Source organism: Bos mutus, chromosome 8 (assembly GCF_027580195.1).
Source record: "Bos mutus isolate GX-2022 chromosome 8, NWIPB_WYAK_1.1, whole genome shotgun sequence".
In the NCBI taxonomy this organism is placed as follows: Eukaryota; Metazoa; Chordata; class Mammalia; order Artiodactyla; family Bovidae; genus Bos; species Bos mutus.
Genome location: NC_091624.1, coordinates 85,174,726 through 85,193,496, shown reverse-complemented (window position 1 = coordinate 85,193,496; position 18,771 = coordinate 85,174,726). Strand labels below are relative to the sequence as shown.

The 18,771-nt window shown below is 36.1% G+C and overlaps 1 protein-coding gene across 5 annotated transcripts in view; it reads right to left on the bottom strand.

The window, feature by feature from the left end:
- The window catches only part of CNTLN (centlein), a 357,018-nt gene that overhangs the window by 221,679 nt on the left and 116,568 nt on the right, over positions 1–18,771 (bottom strand). For 3 of the 5 annotated variants that reach the window (XM_070375943.1, XM_070375940.1, XM_070375941.1), the window contains exons 4-5: positions 17,634–17,768; positions 16,844–17,014 (exon numbers count right to left, since the gene is read on the bottom strand). In XM_070375943.1, the coding sequence (XP_070232044.1) occupies positions 16,844–17,014; positions 17,634–17,768 (306 nt within the window). The remainder of the gene's footprint in view (positions 1–16,843; positions 17,015–17,633; positions 17,769–18,771) is intronic. The other 2 variants (XM_070375942.1, XM_070375944.1) reach the window with 1 other exon arrangement.

Sequence of the window (18,771 nt, the reverse complement as noted above, 5' to 3'; positions counted from 1 at the left end):
ATTAATATAAACCAAACAAATATCAATAAAGAGCCTGAGGTTATAAACATGAATCAAATTCTAGAGGTAAAAATTAAAATAATCAAAATGCATAATTCACCAGAGGGGTCAACCGATGTGAGCAAACTAAAAGATAGAACTAGTGAATTTACTGAATCTGAGGAGCAGAAAGATGAATGAAGAAAATTGAATAGAGTCTAAGAGAACAGTGGGACACAATTAACAGATAAAAATGTACATTATTTGGGAGTCCCAAAAAGAGAAGAGACAGAAGGTGGAGGGGGGAGGGGGTGGTGGCAGAAACAAGGGCCAAAAACTTCTCAATTCTGATGAAATACATGTATCTATAAAGCCAATGGCCACAACAAACTCAAGTAAGATCAACAGAAAGAGACCCACACTAAGATACACTACAATTAAACTTTTTAAAATCAGCCAAAAACAAAAAGAGAATTATGAGTGTCTAGTCACAAGGGCTCATTAGTGAGAGTAACACCTGATTTCTCATCAGAAATCATCAGTCAGAAGGCAATGATATATATTTAAATGATATATTTACAGTTTTGAAAGAAAAAATGTCAAGGTTGAATTCTATACCCAGCAAAACTATCCTTCAAAATCAGAGCATAATTAAGACATTCACAGATAAACAAAAGCTGAGGGAGTTCATTATGAAATCTAACCTATAAGAAATGCTAATGGAAGTACCTCAGATAGAATGTAAAATGGTAACTCAATACCATCTGAAAATATAAAGGCTCCAGTAAAGGTAAATACATGGCAAATACAAACTGCAGTATTGTTGTATATTTGGTTTTAACTCTAATTTTTATTTTGTATATAATTTCAGAGCCAAAAATAAAAAGTTATAAATCTACATTGCAGAGCACATATTTTATAAAGATGTAACTGGTGACAAAAATAACTTGAAACAGAGGGAAAAAGCAACAAAGCAGAAGAGTTTTCTATGTTATTGAAGATAAGTTAGTATCAATTCAAATTATATTGTTATAAGTTTGGGATGATAAATATAATCTTGATGGTAACCACAAAAAAATATCAAAAGAACATATACCCAAAAATGAGAAGGGAATCAAAATGTGCCATTACAAAAAAAATCAACTAAACACAAAGGATGACAGTAATACAGGAAACGAGGGACAAAAAAAATGTAGAAGACATAGACCAAATAGGCAATAAAGTGGCAGAAGTTAATTTTTATTTACTAGTAACTACTTTAAGTACACACAGATTAAATTCTATCAAAAGACAGAGATAGAATAAAGAAAATATTATACAAATATGTGCTTTTAGAACAGACTATCAGATCCAAAGACACAAAAAAATGAAAATCAAAGAATGAGAAAAAGTACTTCATGAAAATAATAACCAAAACAGAACTAGGATGAATGTAAGAATACTGGACAAAAAAGACTAAGTCAAAAACAGTTATAAGAGGCCAAGTCGCTTCAGTCGTTTCCGACCCTGTGTGACCCCATAGACAGCAGCCCACCAGGCTCCTCCGTCCTTGGGATTCTCCAGGCAAGAATACTGGAGTGGGTTGCCATTTCCTTCTCCAATAAGAGGCCAAAGAGGGCATTAGATATTAATCAATGAGTCAAGTCAATTCATCAAGATGTAACCACTGTAAATATACATGCACCAAAACCAAAGCCCTAAATTATATAAAGGACAGAACAGAAAGAATAGTTTTATATTAATAGATGGGTAATTCAATAGTCCACTTTAAATAATGGTAGAACCTCTAGATAGGTGAGCAGTAAGGATAAAAAGACCAATAAAACACTATGAAACAAGTATATTTAACAGATGTATATGGTTCACTCTACCCCCAAACAGCAAAATATACATTTTTCTTAATTACAAATGGAACATTCAACATATCAGACCATATTTCAAGTCAAAAAACATCTCTCAATAAATTTTAAAACATTAAAATCATACAAAGCATCTTCTCTGAGCACAGTAGATGGAGCTAAAACTCAATTAACAGAAGGAAAACTGAAAAATTCAAAACACATGGAAATTAAACAATACACTCTTGAAGAGCCAATCGATCAAAGAAGAAACCACAAGAAAATCCTAAAATATCCAGATACAAATGAAAACAAAAACATAACATGCCAAAACTCACAGGATGTAACAAAGGTCAGAAGGAAACTTAAATGCCTATACTAAAAAAGGTGACATATCTAAAACCAACAATGCAATTTTATAGCTTAGGGAAACAGAAAAGTATAGCTGAGTGATCCAAAAGGAGAAGGAAGCAATGAAATAATGAAGATTATTGTTGAAATACTTTTAAAGGCGTACAATATATTCAACTAACTCTAAAGCTGACTCTTTTGAAGACAGCAACAGAATTAAAAGAAAGAATGCAAGTGACTTGTAAGGACAGTACTACTAACCATACAGAAATTTAAAAGATGACTGAAGAATACTATAAACAATTGTCCAACAAATTAGATAACTAAGATGAAAAGTACAAATTCTGAAACATACAAAATATCTAAACTGACTCAAGAATAAATAGAAAATCTCAACCCATGATAAGTGAACTTAATCAGCTATTAAATTCTCCCAACACAGAAAATTCCCAGACCAGATGGTTTCACTGGTGAATTCTACCAAACATTTTAAAAGATTTCATACTAATTCTGTTCAAATTACTCCAAAAATGTAAGGGAGGGAACACTTCTGAACTCATTCTTTAAGGCTATCATTATCACTATCATTTATCATTAAGATCAGATAAAAATATTACACTTATTATACTAATGTCAGATAAAAATAAAGATACCCCAGCAGCATAAGGTTGGTCTAACATCCAAAAAACAAGGTAATATGCTGTACCAATAAAATGAAAGACAAATACCACATAACCATTTCAATAGATACATAAAAAACATTTATTTGCCTAAACCCAACACCATTTTATGATTAAAAAAAAAATTCAACACACTAGGAAAAGAAGGGAATTTTCTTAACTGATAAGGTGTATCAACAACAAGCTCATTGCTAATACCACACCTAAGAGCAAATCCTTTCCTCCTGAAATCAGGAAGAAGATATAGATTTCCACTCTCTCTTTTTTTCTATTTAACTTCATACTAGAGACTCTAGCTAGGGTGACAGGCAATAAAAGGAGATAAAAGACATACAAATTAGAAAGGAAGAAAACGAGTTCTACTTACAGATGACATGATCTTACACACAGAAAATCCTACAGAAACAATCTGTTTAGGTAGTTTGCAAAATATAAGACTAATATAGAAAAATTAATTGCATACATAACATTAGGAATGAACCATACAAAAAGGAAATTAAGAAACAATTCCATTTAGAATAACAGAAAAAATAATTAAATATTTTAAAATACATGTATCCAAAGAAGTGCAAAGTTATAATCTGAAAACTATAACACATTACTGAAAGAAATTAAAGAAGGTTCTAAATAAATGAAACATCTCCTATTTATGAATTGGAGTTACAATATTGTTAAGATGGTAACACTCACCATATTGATCTGATTCAACAGAATCTCTATCAAAACCATATCAGCTTGCTTTTTTTTTTCAAGAAGAAATGGAAAAGCTGATTCTAAAACTCATATAGAAATGTAAATGATAGAGAAAAGCTAACCTTGAAAAAAAAAGACTAAATATTGAGGACGCACAAATCCTAACTGCAAAATTTATTACAAATCTACAATAATCAATATAGTGTGATATAGGCATAAAGGATAAATGTATAGATCAAAGGAACAGAACTGAGGTCCAGAAATAAACCTTTATATTTACAGGCAATTTATTTTAAATAAATATGCTAGGATAAATTCAGTGGGGGAAGAACAGTCTTTTTTTTATCAAATGGAACTGGGACAATGGAATAACACATGCAAAACAATGAAAGTGGATTCCTATCAAACATCATATTTAAAAATTAACTCAAAATGGATTAAAGAACTAAATGTAAGAAATAAAACTCTTAGAAGAAAACATAAGGATCATTTTCATGATCTTGGATTAAGCAATGGTTTCTCAGATGCACATCTGAGATGCATCTGAGAATGCTCAAAAGCATGGACAACAAAAGAAAAAGTAGATAAGTTAAATATAAAAGTTTTACACTTTGTGTTCAAATAATACCATTAAGGATGTAAGAAACAACTCAGAGAACTAAAAAAAATAGTTTGAAATTATATAAATAAAAAGAGATTTGTATCTAGAATATGCACAAAAGAAATTGCATATTTCTTCAGAGATATGCAAATGGCCAATAACATAAAAATATGACCAAAATTATTCACCTTCAGAGAAATTAAAATAAAAACAACAATGAGGCCACTCACATCCACAAAGATGCCTAAAAATCAAAAAGACAATAGTAAGTGTTGCCAAGGACAAAGAGAAATCAGAACCCTCAGACAGTGCTGTTTAGAATGTAAATGTTTTTGAAAACAGTCTGACCGTTCCTCAGAAGCTTAAAAACAAAATTATCACATGACCTTGTAATCTCACTCCTTGGTATACATCTATGAGAAATAAAAATATATGTATATACAAAATCTTGAACACACATATTTATAGTACAAATGTCCATCTAATTGAGATAAATAAAATATAGATTATCTATATAATAGAGTATATTCAACTATAAAAATAATAAAGTACTGATACAGCAACATGGATAAACTCTTTGAAAACATTATTCTAAGTGAAGGAAGTCAGTCATAAAAGATCTTATAATCCATGAAAATTCATTTCATTAATATGAAATGTTTAGAACAGATAAATCTATACAGTGAGAAAGCCCATAGGTGGTGATCTTGGGCTGCAAAGCTAAAGATAAAAGAGGAATGATTATTAAAAGTTATAGGGCTTCTTTTGGAGTTGATGAAAATGTTCTAAAAGTAATTTTGGTAATAGTTGTAAAACCCTGCAAAAACTAAAAATTATTGGCCTGTACACTTTAAATGGGTTAAATGTATGGTATGAGAATTATATGCCAAAAGAAAAAAAGGAGACAGCTTTCTTACTGACACTGTAATTGTATAAAATAAAAAATATACACGTTTTTAGAACTAATATGACATTTGGGAAAAGTTGTCGAAAGAAGTTCAAGATAATTCAGTAACACTGCTCATGTCCATAAGTAATTAATTAAAATATAATTTAAATGTTTTTAGTATAAAACAATATTTTTACAATAATTGTAAGTGAAGTGAATTGTAATTGAAAGTGAAGTGGTGTCCAACTCTTTGCAACCCCATGGACTGTAGCCTACCAGGCTCCTCAGTCCATGGAATTTTCCAGGCAAAAGTACTGGAGTGGGTTGCCATTTCCTTCTCCAGGGTATCTTCCTAACCCAGGGATCAAACCCAGGTCTCCCACATGGCAGGCAGATGCTTTACCGTCTGAGCCATCATTTTAAGAAAATTATAAAACCTTATTCCAAATTCTTAAACAGTAGATCACAATTCTTCCCAAATTAACTCATAATGTAGATAATGTTCCAATATGCCTTCTAATAGAATTTTTCAGTAAAACTAATAAAATGATCCTTAAATACTACTAGAGAAGAGGTACATTAGGGTTCATGACTTAAAAAAAGAATAAATAAGTAGGTCACTCTAGCAAATAATGAGTAAAATTATGAAACTACAATACCTGAACACATGAAAATAATAGGAAGTCCAGAAATAAATCAATATACACATGGCAACTTAAAGATGTGAGAGAAACCGCATCACAAATCAATAAACTACTGAATACCATATTCCAATATGAATTCCAAATAAAGACTTCAGGGTATGGGAAAGTTAAGACTATAAGACTTCTAGAACAAAAACATTAGAAAAGAAAATATTAACAAAAATGACTATAGAAATTTGCATACTTTGAATGTCTAATTTACATTATTCAAATTCATGGGACAGAAGTTATTTGCAATACATATGTAAAACAAAGCACTGCTATATGGAATAAAGTATGCTTACAAATTAATAAGAAAATACAAACACTCTAACAGAAAAAAGACTAAAAATCACAGTAGATAAGAAAATGCACTATCTGAATGGTAAAAAAAGGAAATGAAAATCATCATCAGAAACTCATGGAGGGGGCGGTCCTAAGATGGCAGAGGAATATGATGGGGAGACCACTTTCTGCCCCACAAATTCATCAAAAGAACATTTGAACGCTGAGTAAATTCCACAAAACAACTTCTGAATGCCAGCAGAGGATATCAGGCACCCAGAAAAGCAGCCCACTGTCTTTGAAAGGAGGTATGAAAAATATAAAAGATAAAAAGAGAGACAAAAGAGGTAGGGACAGAGCTCCGTCCTGTGAGTTCAGTTCAGTCGCTCAGTAGTGTCCGACTCGTTGCGACCCCATGAATCGCAGCATGCCAGGCCTCCCTGTCCATCACCAACTCCCGGAGTTCACTCAAACTCACGTGCATCGAGTCAGTGATGCCATCCAGCCATCTCATTCTCTGTCGTCCCCTTCTCCTCCTGCCCCCAATCCCTCCCAGCATCAGAGTCTTTTCCAATGGGTCAACTCTTTGCATGAGGTGGCCAACGCTAGAGTTGCAACTTTAGCATCATTCCTTTCAAAGAACACCCAGGACTGATCTCCTTCAGAATGGACTGGTTGGATCTCCTTGCAGTCCAAGGGACTCTCAAGAGTCTTCTCCAACACCACAGTTCAAAAGTATCAATTCTTCGGCACTAAGCTTTTTTCACAGTCCAACTCTCACATCCATGCATGACTACTGGAAAAACCATACCCTTGACTAGACAGACCTTTGTTGGAAAAGTAGTGTCTTTGCTTTTGAATATGCTGTCTAGATTGGTCATAACTTTTCTTCCAACTTTTCTTCTTAATTTCATGGCTGCAATCACCATCTGCAGTGATTTTGGAGCCCCCAGAAATAAAGTCTGACACTGTTTCCACTGTTTCCCCATCTATTTGTCATGAAGTGATGGGACCAGATGCCATGATCTTTGTTTTCTGAATGCTGAGCTTTAAGCCAACCTTTTCACTCTCCTCTTTCACTTTCATCAACAGGCTCTTTAGTTCTTCTTCACTTTCTGCCATAAGGATGGTGTCATCTGCATATCTGAGGTTATTGATATTTCTCCTGGCAATCTTGATTCCAGCTTGTGCTTCTTCCAGCCCAGCGTTTCTCATGATGTACTCTGCATATAAGTTAAATAATCAGGGTGACAATACACAGCCTTGACGTACTCCTTTTCCTATTTGGAACCAGTCTGTTTGTTCCATGTCCACTTCTAACTGTTGCTTCCTGACCTACATACAGGTTTCTCAAGAGGCAGGGCAGGTGCTCTGGTATTCCCATCTCTTTCAGAATTTTCCACAGTTTATTATGATCCACACAGTCAAAGGCTTTGGCATAGTCAACAAAGCAGAATAAGATGTTTTTCTGGAACATTCCTGCTTTTGCGATGATTCAGCGGATGTTGGCAATTTGATCTCTGGTTCCTCTGCCTTTTCTAAAACCAGCTTGAACATCTGGAAGTTCATGGTTCACGTATTGCTGAAGCCTGGCTTGGAGAATTTTGAGCACTATTTTACTAGCATGTGAGATGAGTGCAATTGTCCCTTCTGTCCCGGGAAGGAAGTCTTAAAAAGAGAGGTTTCCAAACACCAGGAAACACTCTCGCTGACGAATCTATGGCGAGCCTTGGATCCAGAGGGCAACATAACCAGGAGGAAAAATAAATAAATAATTAAAACCCACAGATTACATGCCCAACCATAACTCCCCCAGCAGAGAAGCAGCACAGACGCCTGTATCCACCACTAGCAAGTGGGGGCTGGGTAGGGAAGCGCGGGCTGCACTGCCTAGATTAAGGACCAGGCCTAATACCCCAAGGGCAATCTGAGGGCATTAACTTGGGAGAGCAAACCAGACTGTGGGATAGCTACCATGTGAAAAGCCCTAACCTAAGACACCTCCGGGCCCACTCACAGAACTAAGGACTGAGCATAGCTAGTCGGCTGCAGACCGGCTCATCCCCCTCCGGTGACAGGCAGGCGAGGGTAGCCAGAGCCGGAAGGGGGCAATCGAGGCCCCAGAGAGGCGTTATCTACCAAACTGCAAGCAGGCTGCATTGCTAACCAAGACTTCTTGGGATTCTGGACAGTCAATATCCGCCTGAGAAGGTGCGCCAGTTGTACACCCAGAAAACTGAGCACCAGGGATGGGGGAGGCGATAAGTCACAGCAACCACGCTCACCAAACACCTGGTCATCTGAGCTGCTCAGACCTGGAACGGGCACAAAATGCAGGCCCAACCAAGTCTGTGCCTCTGAGGACTACCCGAGTACCTGAACCTGAGTGGCTTAGACCTGGGAGGTGCATACAATCCAGGGCCGGCCTCAGAAAGTTCCCGGCAGAGCAACCTAGAGCCTAAGCAGTGTAGACAGGGAAAGCACACACACTGTGAGCAGGGGCAAACCCAGTGTGGCTGAGACACTGCAAGCACACGCCAGTGTTATTTGTTTGCAGCGTCCCTCCCTCCCCACAGCACCACTGAACAAGTGAGCCTTAAAAAGTTCCACCACCGCCTCCTTGCGTCAGGATGGAAATTAAGACACTGAAGGGACCAGCAAATAGAAGAAGCTAAAACAGAGGGAACCTCCTTGGAAGTGACAGGTGCAATAGATTAAAATCCTGTAGTTAGTACTGACTACATTGGAAGGGGCCTATAGGTCTTGAGAAATATAAGCCTGATCAAAGAACTATCTGAAAATGAACTGACCCCACAATGCCCACAATAACACCAGAGAAAGTCCTAGATATATTTTTACTATTTTTTCTATCATTCTTTAATTAAAAAAATTTTTTTTTATTTTTAAAGTCCTCTATTACTCCTTTAATTTTCATTTTTATAACCTACTATTATTTTGCAAAAAAAGAGACCCTATTTTTTAAAGCAAATTTCATATACATATATTTTATAATTTTTCTGACTTTTTTTTTCTTTAATATTGTATTTTTGAAAATCCAGCCTCTACTCTAGATTTTTAATCTTTGCTTTTTGGTATTTGTTATCAATTTTGTACCTTTAAGAACCCAATCTTCAGTACCCATTTTTACTTGGGAGTGAGATTACTGGCTTGACTGCTCTCTCCTCCTTTGGACTCTCCTTTTTCTCTACCAGGTCGCCTCTATCTCCTCCCTCCCCCTTCTCTTCTCTACCCAACTCTGTGAATCTCTATGTGTTCTGGACGGTGGAGAACACTTAGGGAACTGATTACTGGCTGGATCCATCTAGCTCCTTTTGATTCCCCCCTTTATCCTCCTGGCCACCTCTGTCTGCTTCCTTCCTCTTCTCTTCTCTGTATAACTCCGAGAACATCTCTGAGCAGTCCAGACTGTGGAGCGCACATAAGGAAGTGATTACTGGCTAGCTTGCTCTCCCCTCTTTTGATTCTACCTCATCTCATCCTGGTCATCTCTATCTCCCTCCTCCCTCTTCTTTTATCCATGTAACTCTGTGAACCTCTCTGGGTGTCCCTCACTGTGGAGAAACTTTACATCTTTAACCTAGATGTTTTATCAATGGTGCTGTATAGATGGAGAAGTCTTGAGGCTACTGTAAAAATAAGACTGAAAACCAGAAGCAGGAGGCTTAAGTCAAATCCTGAGAACACCAGAGAAATCGTGACTCCAGGGAACATTAATCGACAGAATCTCATCAAACACCTCCATACCTACACTGAAACCAAGCACCACCCAAGGGCCAACAAATTCCAGAGCAAGACATAGCACGCAAATTCTGCAGCAACACAGGAACATAGCCCTGAGCTTCAATATACAGGCTGCCCAAAGTCACTCCAAATCCACTGACATCTCATAGCTCATTACTGGACACTTCATTGCACTCCAGAGAGAAGAAATCCAATTCTACCCACCAGAACACCGATACAAGCTTCTCTAACCAGGAAACCTTGACAAGCCACCCATACAACCCCACCCACAGCAAGGAAACTTCACAATAAAGAAAACTCCACAAACTGCCAGAATACAGAAAGGCGACCCCAAACACAGCAATATAAACAAGATGAAAAGACAGAGGAATACCCAGCAGATAAAGGAACAGGATAAATGCCCACCAAACCAAACAAAAGAGGAAGAGATAGGGAATCTACCTGATAAAGAATTCTGAATAATGATACTGAAAATGATCCAAAATCTTGAAAACAAAATGGAATCACAGATAAACAGCCTGGAGACAAGGATTGAGAAGATGCAAGAAAGGTTTAACAAGGACCTAGAAGAAATAAAAAAAAGAGTCAATATATAATGAATAATGCAATAAATGATATCAAAAACACTCTGGAGGGAACAAATAGTAGAATAATGGAGGCAGAAGATAGGTGAGATAGAAGATAGAATGGTAGAAATAAATGAATCACAGAGGAAAAAAGAAAAAATAATTAAAAGAAATGAGGAGAATCTCAGAGACCTCTGGGACAATGTTAAATGCCCCAACATTTGAATCATAGGAGTCCCAGAAGAAGAAGACAAAAAGAAAGACCATGAGAAAATACTTGAGGAGATAATAGTTGAAAACTTCCCTAAAATGGGGAAGGAAATAATCACCCAAGTCCAAGAAACCCAGAGAGTCCCAAACAGGATAAACCCAAGGCAAAACACCCCAAGACACATATTAATCAAATTAACAAAGATCCAACACAAAGAACAAATATTAAAAGCAACAAGGGAAAAACAACAAATACACACAAGGGGATTCCCATAAGGATAACAGATGATCTTTCAATAGAAACTCTTCAGGCCAGGAGGGAATGGCAGGACATACTTAAAGTGATGAAAGAAAATAACCTACAGCCCAGATTACTGTGCCCAGCAAGGATCTCACTCAAATACGAAGGAGAAATCAAAAGTTTTACAGACAAGCAAAAGCTCAGAGAATTCAGCACCACCAAACCAGCTCTCCAACAAATGCTAAAGGATCTTCTCTAGACAGGAAACACAAAAAGGGTGTATAAACTCGAACCCAAAACAATAAAGCAAATGGCAACGGGATCATACTTATCAATAATTACCTTAAACATAAATGGGTTGAATGCCCCAACCAAAAGACAAAGACTGGCTGAATGGATACAAAAACAAGACCCTTATATATGTTGTCTACAAGAGACTGACCTCAAAACAAGGGACACATACAGACTGAAAGTGAAGGGCTGGAAAAAGATATTCCACACAAATATAGACCAAAAGAAAGCAGGAGTACCAATACTCATATCAGATAAAATAGACTTTAAAACAAAGGCTGAAAGTCTACAAATAATAAATGCTGGAGAGGGTGTGGAGAAAAGGGAACCCTCTTACACTGTCGGTGGGAATGCAAACTAGTACAGCCACTATGGAGAACAGTGTGGAGATTCCTTAAAAAACTGGAAATAGAACTGCCTTATGATCCACTGAGGAAACCAGAAGGGAAACAGACACGTGTACCCCAATGTACATCGCAACATTGTTTATAATAGCCAGGACATGGAAGCAACCTAGATGTCCATCAGCAGATGAATGGATAAGAAAGCTGTGGTACATATACACAATGGAGTATTACTCAGCCATTAAAAAGAATACATTTGAATCAGTTCTAATAAGGTGGATGAAACTGGAGCCTATTATACAGAGTGAAGTAAGCCAGAAAGAAAAACACCAGTACAGTATACTAACGCATATATATGGAATTTAGAAAGATGGTAACAATAAACCTGTGTACAAGACAGCAAAAGAGACACTGATGTATAGAACAGTCTTATGGACTCTGTGGGAGAGGGAGAGGGTGGGAAGATTTGGGAGAATGACATTTAAACATGTAAAATATCATGTAAGAAACGAGTTGCCAGTCCAGGTTCGATGCACGATACTGGATGCTTGGGGCTAGTGCACTGGGATGACCCAGAGGGATGGTATGGGGAGGGAGGAGGGAGGAGGGTTCAGGATGGGTAACACATGTATACCTGTGGCGGATTCATTTTGATATTTGACAAAACTAATACAATTATGTAAAGTTTTAAAATAAAATTAAATTAAAAAATAAAATAAAACAAAGGCTGTGAAATGAGACAAAGAAGGATACTACATAATGATCAAAGGATCAATCCAAGAAGAAGATATAACAATTATAAATATATATGCACCCAACATAGGAGCACCACAATATGTAAGACAAATGCTAACAAGTATGAAAGGGGAAATTAACAATAACACAATATAGTGGGAGACTGTAATACCCCACTCACACCTATGGATAGATCAACTAAACAGAAAATTAACAAGGAAACACAAACTTTAAATGATACAATAGACCAGTTAGACCTAATTGATATCTATAGGACATTTCACCCCAAAACAATGAATTTCACCTTTTTCTCAAGCGCACACGGAACCTTCTCCAGGATAGATCACATCCTGGGCCATAAATCTAGCCTTAGTAAATTCAAAAAAATTGAAATCATTCCAAGCATCTTTTCTGACCATAATGCAGTAAGATTAAATCTCAATTACAGGAGAAAAACTATTAAAAATTCCAACATATGGAGGCTGAACAACACACTGCTGAATAACCAACAAATCACAGAAGAAATCAAAAAAGAAATCAAAATATGCAGAGAAACAAAGGAAAATGAAAACACAACAACCCAAAACCTGTGGGACACTGTAAAAGCAGGGCTATGGGGAAGGTTCATAGCAATACAGGCATACCTCAAGAAACAAGAAAAAAATCAAATAAATAACCTAACTCTACACCTAAAGCAACTAGAAAAGGAAGAAACAAAGAACCCCAGGGTTAGTCAAAGGAAAGAAATCTTAAAAATTAGGGCAGAAATAAATGCAAAAGAAACAAAAGACACCATAACAAAAATTAACAAAGCCAAAAGCTGGTTCTTTGAGAGGATAAATAAAATTGACAAACCATTAGCCAGACTCATCAAGAAACAAAGGGAGAAAAATCAAATCAATAAAATTAGAAATGAAAATGGAGAGATCACAACAGACAACATAGAAATACAAAGGATCATAAGAAACTACTATTGGCAATTATATACCAATAAAATGACAACTTGGAAGAAATGGACAAATTCTTAGAAAAGTACAACTTTCCAAAACTGAACCAGGAAGAAATAGAAATCTTAACAGACCCATCAGAAGCACAGAAATTGAAACTGTAATCAGAAAACTTCCAACAAACAAAAGCCCAGGTTTAGATGGCTTCACAGCTGAATTCTACCAAAAATTTAGAGAAGAGCTAACACCTATCCTGCTCAAACTCTTCCAGAAAACTGCAGAGGAAGGTAAACTTCCAAACTCATTCTATGAGGCCACCATCACCCTCATACCAAAACCTGACAAAGATGCCACAAAAAAAACAACTACAGGCCAATATCACTGATGAACATAGATGCAAAAATCCTTAATAAAATTCTAGCGATCAGAATCCAACAGCATTAAAAAGATCATACATCATGACCAAGTGGGCTTTATCCCAGGAATGCAAGGATTCTTAAATATCCACAAATCAATCGATGTAATATACCACATTAATAAATTGAAACATAAAAGCCATATGATTATCTCAATAGATGCAGAGAAAGCCTTTGACAAAATTCAACATCCATTTATGATAAAAAAAAAACCTCCAGAAAGCAGGAATAGAAGGAACATACCTCAACATAATAAAAGCTATATATGACAAACCCACAGCAAACATTATCCTCAATGGTGAAAAATTGAAAGCATTTCCCCTAAAGTCAGGAACAAGACAAAGGTGTCCACTTTCAGCACTACTATTCAATATGGTTTTGGAAGTTTTGGCCACAGCAATCATAGCAGAAAAAGCAATAAAAGGGATCCAGATTGGAAAAGAAGAAGTAACACTCTCACTGTTAGCAGATGACATGATCCTCTACATAGAAAACTCTAAAGACTTCACCAGAAAATTACTAGAGCTAATCAATGAACATAGTAAAGTTTCAGGATATAAAATCAACACACAGAAATCCCTTGCATTCCTATACACTTAAAATGAGAAAACAAAAGAGAAATTAAGGAAACAATTCCATTCACCATTGTAATGAAAAGAATAAAATATTTAGGAATATACTTACCTAAAGAAACAAAAGATCTATATATAGAAAACTATAAAACACTGGTGAAAGAAATCAAAGAGGACACTAATAGATGGAGAAATATACTGTGTTCATGGATCGGAAGAATCAATATAGTGAAAATGAGTATACTACCCAAAGCAATCTATAGATCAATGCAATCCCTATCAAGCTACCAACGGTATTTTTCACAGAGCTAGAACAAATAATTTCACAATTTGTATGGAAATACAAAAAACCTCCAATAGCCAAAGCAATCTTGAGAAAGAAGAATGGAACTGGAGGAATCAAGCTGCCTGACTTCAGGCTCTACTACAAAGCCACAGACATCAAGATAGTATGGTACTGGCACAAAGACAGACATATAGCTCAATGGAACAAAATGGAAAGCCCAGAGATAAACCCACCTACCTATAAGACACCTTATCTTTGGCAAAGGAGGCAAGAATATACAATGGAGAACAGAGGATCTCTTTAACAAGTGGTGCTGGGAAAACTGGTCAACCACTTGTAAAAGAATGAAACTAGAACACTTTCTAACAACATACACAAAAATAAACTGAAAATGGATTAAAGATCTCAATGTAAGACCAGAAACTATAAAACTCCTAGAGGAGAACACAGGCAAAACACTCTCTGACATAAATCACAGCAGGATCCTCTATGACTCACCTCCTAGAATATTGGAAATAAAAGCAAAAATAAACAAATGGGACCTAATTAAAATTAAAAGCTTCTGCACAACAAAGGAAACTATAAGCAAAGTGAAAAGACAGCCTTCAGAATGGGAGAAAATAATAGCAAATGAAGCAACTGACAAACAACTAATCTCAAAAATATACAAGCAACTCCTGCAGCTCAATTCCAGAAAAATAAATGACCCAATCAAAAAATGGGCCAAAGAACTAAACAGACATTTCTCCAAAGAAGACATACAGATGGCTAACAAACACATGAAAAGATGTTCAACATCCCTCATTATCAGAGAAATGCAAATCAAAACACAATGAGGTACCATTTCACGCCAGTCAGAATGGCTGCGATCCAAAAGTCTACAAGCAATAAATGCTGGAGAGGCTGTGGGGAAAAGTAACCCTCTTACACTGTTGGTGGGAATGCAAACTAGTACAGCCACTATGGAGAACAGTGTGGAGATTCCTTGAAAAACTGGAAATAGAAGTGCCATACGACCCAGAAATCCCACTGCTGGGCATACACACCAAGGAAACCAGAATTGAAAGGGACACGCGTACCCCAATGTTCATCGCAGCACTGTTTACAATAGCTAGGACATGGACGCAACCTAGATGTCCATCAGCAGACAAATGGATAAGAAAGATGTCGTACATATACACAATGGAGTGTTACTCAGCCATTAAAAAGAATTCATTTGAATCAGTTCTAATGAGGTAGATTAGAACTAATAATTAGTTCTAATGCACTGGAGCCTATTATACAGAGTGGAGTAAGCCAGAAAGAAAAACACCAATACAGTATACTAACGCATATATATGGAATTTAGAAAGATGGTAACAATAACCCTGTATGTGAGACAGCAAAAGAGACACAGATGTATAGAACAGTCTTTTGGACTCTGTGGGAGACGGTGAGGGTGGGATGATTTCGGAGAATGGCATTGAAACATGTATAATATCATATGTAAAATGAATCACCAATCCAGGTTTAATGCATGATATAGGATGCTCGGGGCTGGCGCACTGGGATGACCCAGAGGAATGGTATGGGGAGGGAGGTGGGAGGGGGTTTCAGGTTGGGGAACATGTGTAAACCTGTGGCGGATTCGTGTTGATGTATGGCAAAACCAATACAATATTGTAAAGTAATTAGACTCTAATTAAAATAAATTTATATTAAAAATAAATAAAAAATAAATCAATTGGTTTGGAGAATATATATATATATATATCTACACACATGTGTTATAAATTCTTCTTAAGCATGCATACACATAGAGGGGCTATCATATTTACTAGAACCAAAATTTTAGGGGTTAGCCTTTTCAATAAAATCTATGGTTAAGAAGAAAACTGAAATTCAATAGGAAAAAAAGAACAAAAACTTTCTCAAGACCAAGAGAAAGCCACAAAAAAATTATTTTGAAAAATATTTATCAGAAAAGATATAAGAAGATTATGAAGACTGATTGTTCCTTTTATCTTCTATATTTTACTACAAATAAGGTCCTCTCAAGCCAAACAAATACATATAAAACACATGTATTTTTTAACTGCTTTTTGGTTTTTTTATGTATTTTTAAAGGACTTGAAAAATACAATCTGAAAACTATACTGCAATAAATTCTAGTTATATCTATAAATTTAAGCCCTAATTTAAAAAAGCCAAAATTCATAATTCTAAATGTGTTTTTTAAACATATTTTATTTCAAAATGCAATAGCCTTTATTTTTTAATGATTACATTTTAGATAAGTATTTGAAGTCAGTTTCCTGCTTTGCAACATCAATTTTTAAAAAGCTATGGGTCTTAAGTGAAGGAATATAAATTAATGCTAGTCCCCACTGGTGGATTTGAATATATAACTTGCTATTTAAAGAAAATAACATGTAATAAACTTCCTAAGAAGTTAGATTCAAAATAACAGCATGGATTCCATTCTCATTCCATACCTTTACTTTTGCATCAATGCTAAATTTTTCTTTTCTCCAATGTGCTTCCTGCTTCCTCAGTTTCTCCAGCTCATTTAGCAGGTCAGCGCAGTGGGTACTTAATTTCTCATTTTCCTCCTTCAGATTTTTTATAACCAGCCTGTTTTGCTCTTCCTTAATCTGCACACACTCCTTAGTGTCCCGTAGAATAGTACCACAAGGGCCGATACAAAAAACAACAACAACAACAACAAAAAAGCTGAGAACTAATCCGCAAATACAAACTGTGCAATTTTACGCTCCCAGAAGCTTCTTCTATATTTGATGGCCAAGGTCACCTGTATACTTTCACTGGCCTCTTTTCATGCAGGTGGATGGGTCATATTTTTCACTGGATGACAGCTTTGATGAGTACACATTTGCAAAGAGCCCATTAATTGATCAAGCTGCCTTTGATGCTGTCCCCAGCTATTTTTGAGACCCACACAGACATAGCCTCCCAGACCTGGGTTTTATCAATTAATAATGCCAGTCCCATCAGAATCTAATTACAAGAAGCCACATATTCACACTCCTACTTTCTTAGCTCCATTTCCATCATTAACTATTTATTGGAAAGTTATAAAGCTTAGAGTCTAAGCTTTAAAGTATCTTTCTCAGAGTTTTTTCATGTGAGAAAACTGTATGGTACAGCAGGGCCTAAGGCAATTTCTCCTCCAAGCTTGTCACTTTCTGTGCCACAAAGGCTGACAAAGCTTAAAGTAGGACTTCAAAGAAATAGTAGGGTAAAACTATGTACAAGTCAACACACCTTAACTTCTTGACTTTTCTCTTTAAATTTCTTCTGCAAGTCACTGAATTCTTTCCTTAAGAAATCATTTTCTTCATCTACTGCAATCTTCCGTTTTACAAGGTCATTTATTTCCTGTGTTAGTCCTGATTCTCTCTGGAAAAAAAAAAAAAAAGCAAAATTACTGATGAATTGGTATTTCTAAGAAAAGATAATTTCATAAGAAAAGTTTGAGAGTTTGATTGGTAATATTAGAATTAACTAGCTTTCATAATAACATCCATTATCATAATTTCTCATTTCCTGTGACATGCCCAGAAATTGTCAAGTAAAATGTGCAAACACGTGCCTAGTTACTAGTTCAAAATGAAGTACAAGTACAAACTGGACACCAAATATTCAGCCTCATACAGAAAGCAAACTTTTTGGATTTAGTTGTACAATAGGAAAAAAACCCAAAATTTTACAAAATATTCTAATTAAAGAAAATGCGTATGTGGCTAAAATAAGAATTACCATCTAAAACATTTTTTTTAGAAAAACAGTTTTGTGAAAGCATGAACAATTTTAAAGAATGAAAAACAGCAAGTCTGTTTTGATACCCAAAATATCTTGCTGTGTAGAAAGATATTCAAAATATTAATATTGCCACAATTTTTAACCAAATATTCTCCTCACCTACCAGAAATATCTGAATCTCATTGAAGGATGTATCCATGACTCGTTTCTTAGTTTCCCTCCTTTCTAATCTTTACAGCTTTTCCCTCAGAAATCTTACCCACTCTCCTGGATTCTGGTTTCGTCTCTGTCTAAAAGACCGCTGCTGCTAAGTTGCTTCAGTTGTGTCCAACTCTGTGTGACCCCATACATGGCAGCCCACCAGGCTCCCCCGTTCCTGGGATTCTCCAGGCAAGAACACTGGAGTGGGCTGCCATTTCCTTCTCCAATGCATGAAAGTGAAAAGTCAAAGAGAAGTCACTCAGTCGTGTCTGACTCCTAGCGACCCCATGGACTGCAGCCTACCAGGCTCCTCCATCCATGGGATTTTTCCAGGCAAGAGCCATAACCTGGCCCTAACTCTCTTCCAACTACCAATCCCACATTTTCAGTTTCCAATAAAAATACCTCCATTTTAATTATCTACTGCCATCTCAAACCA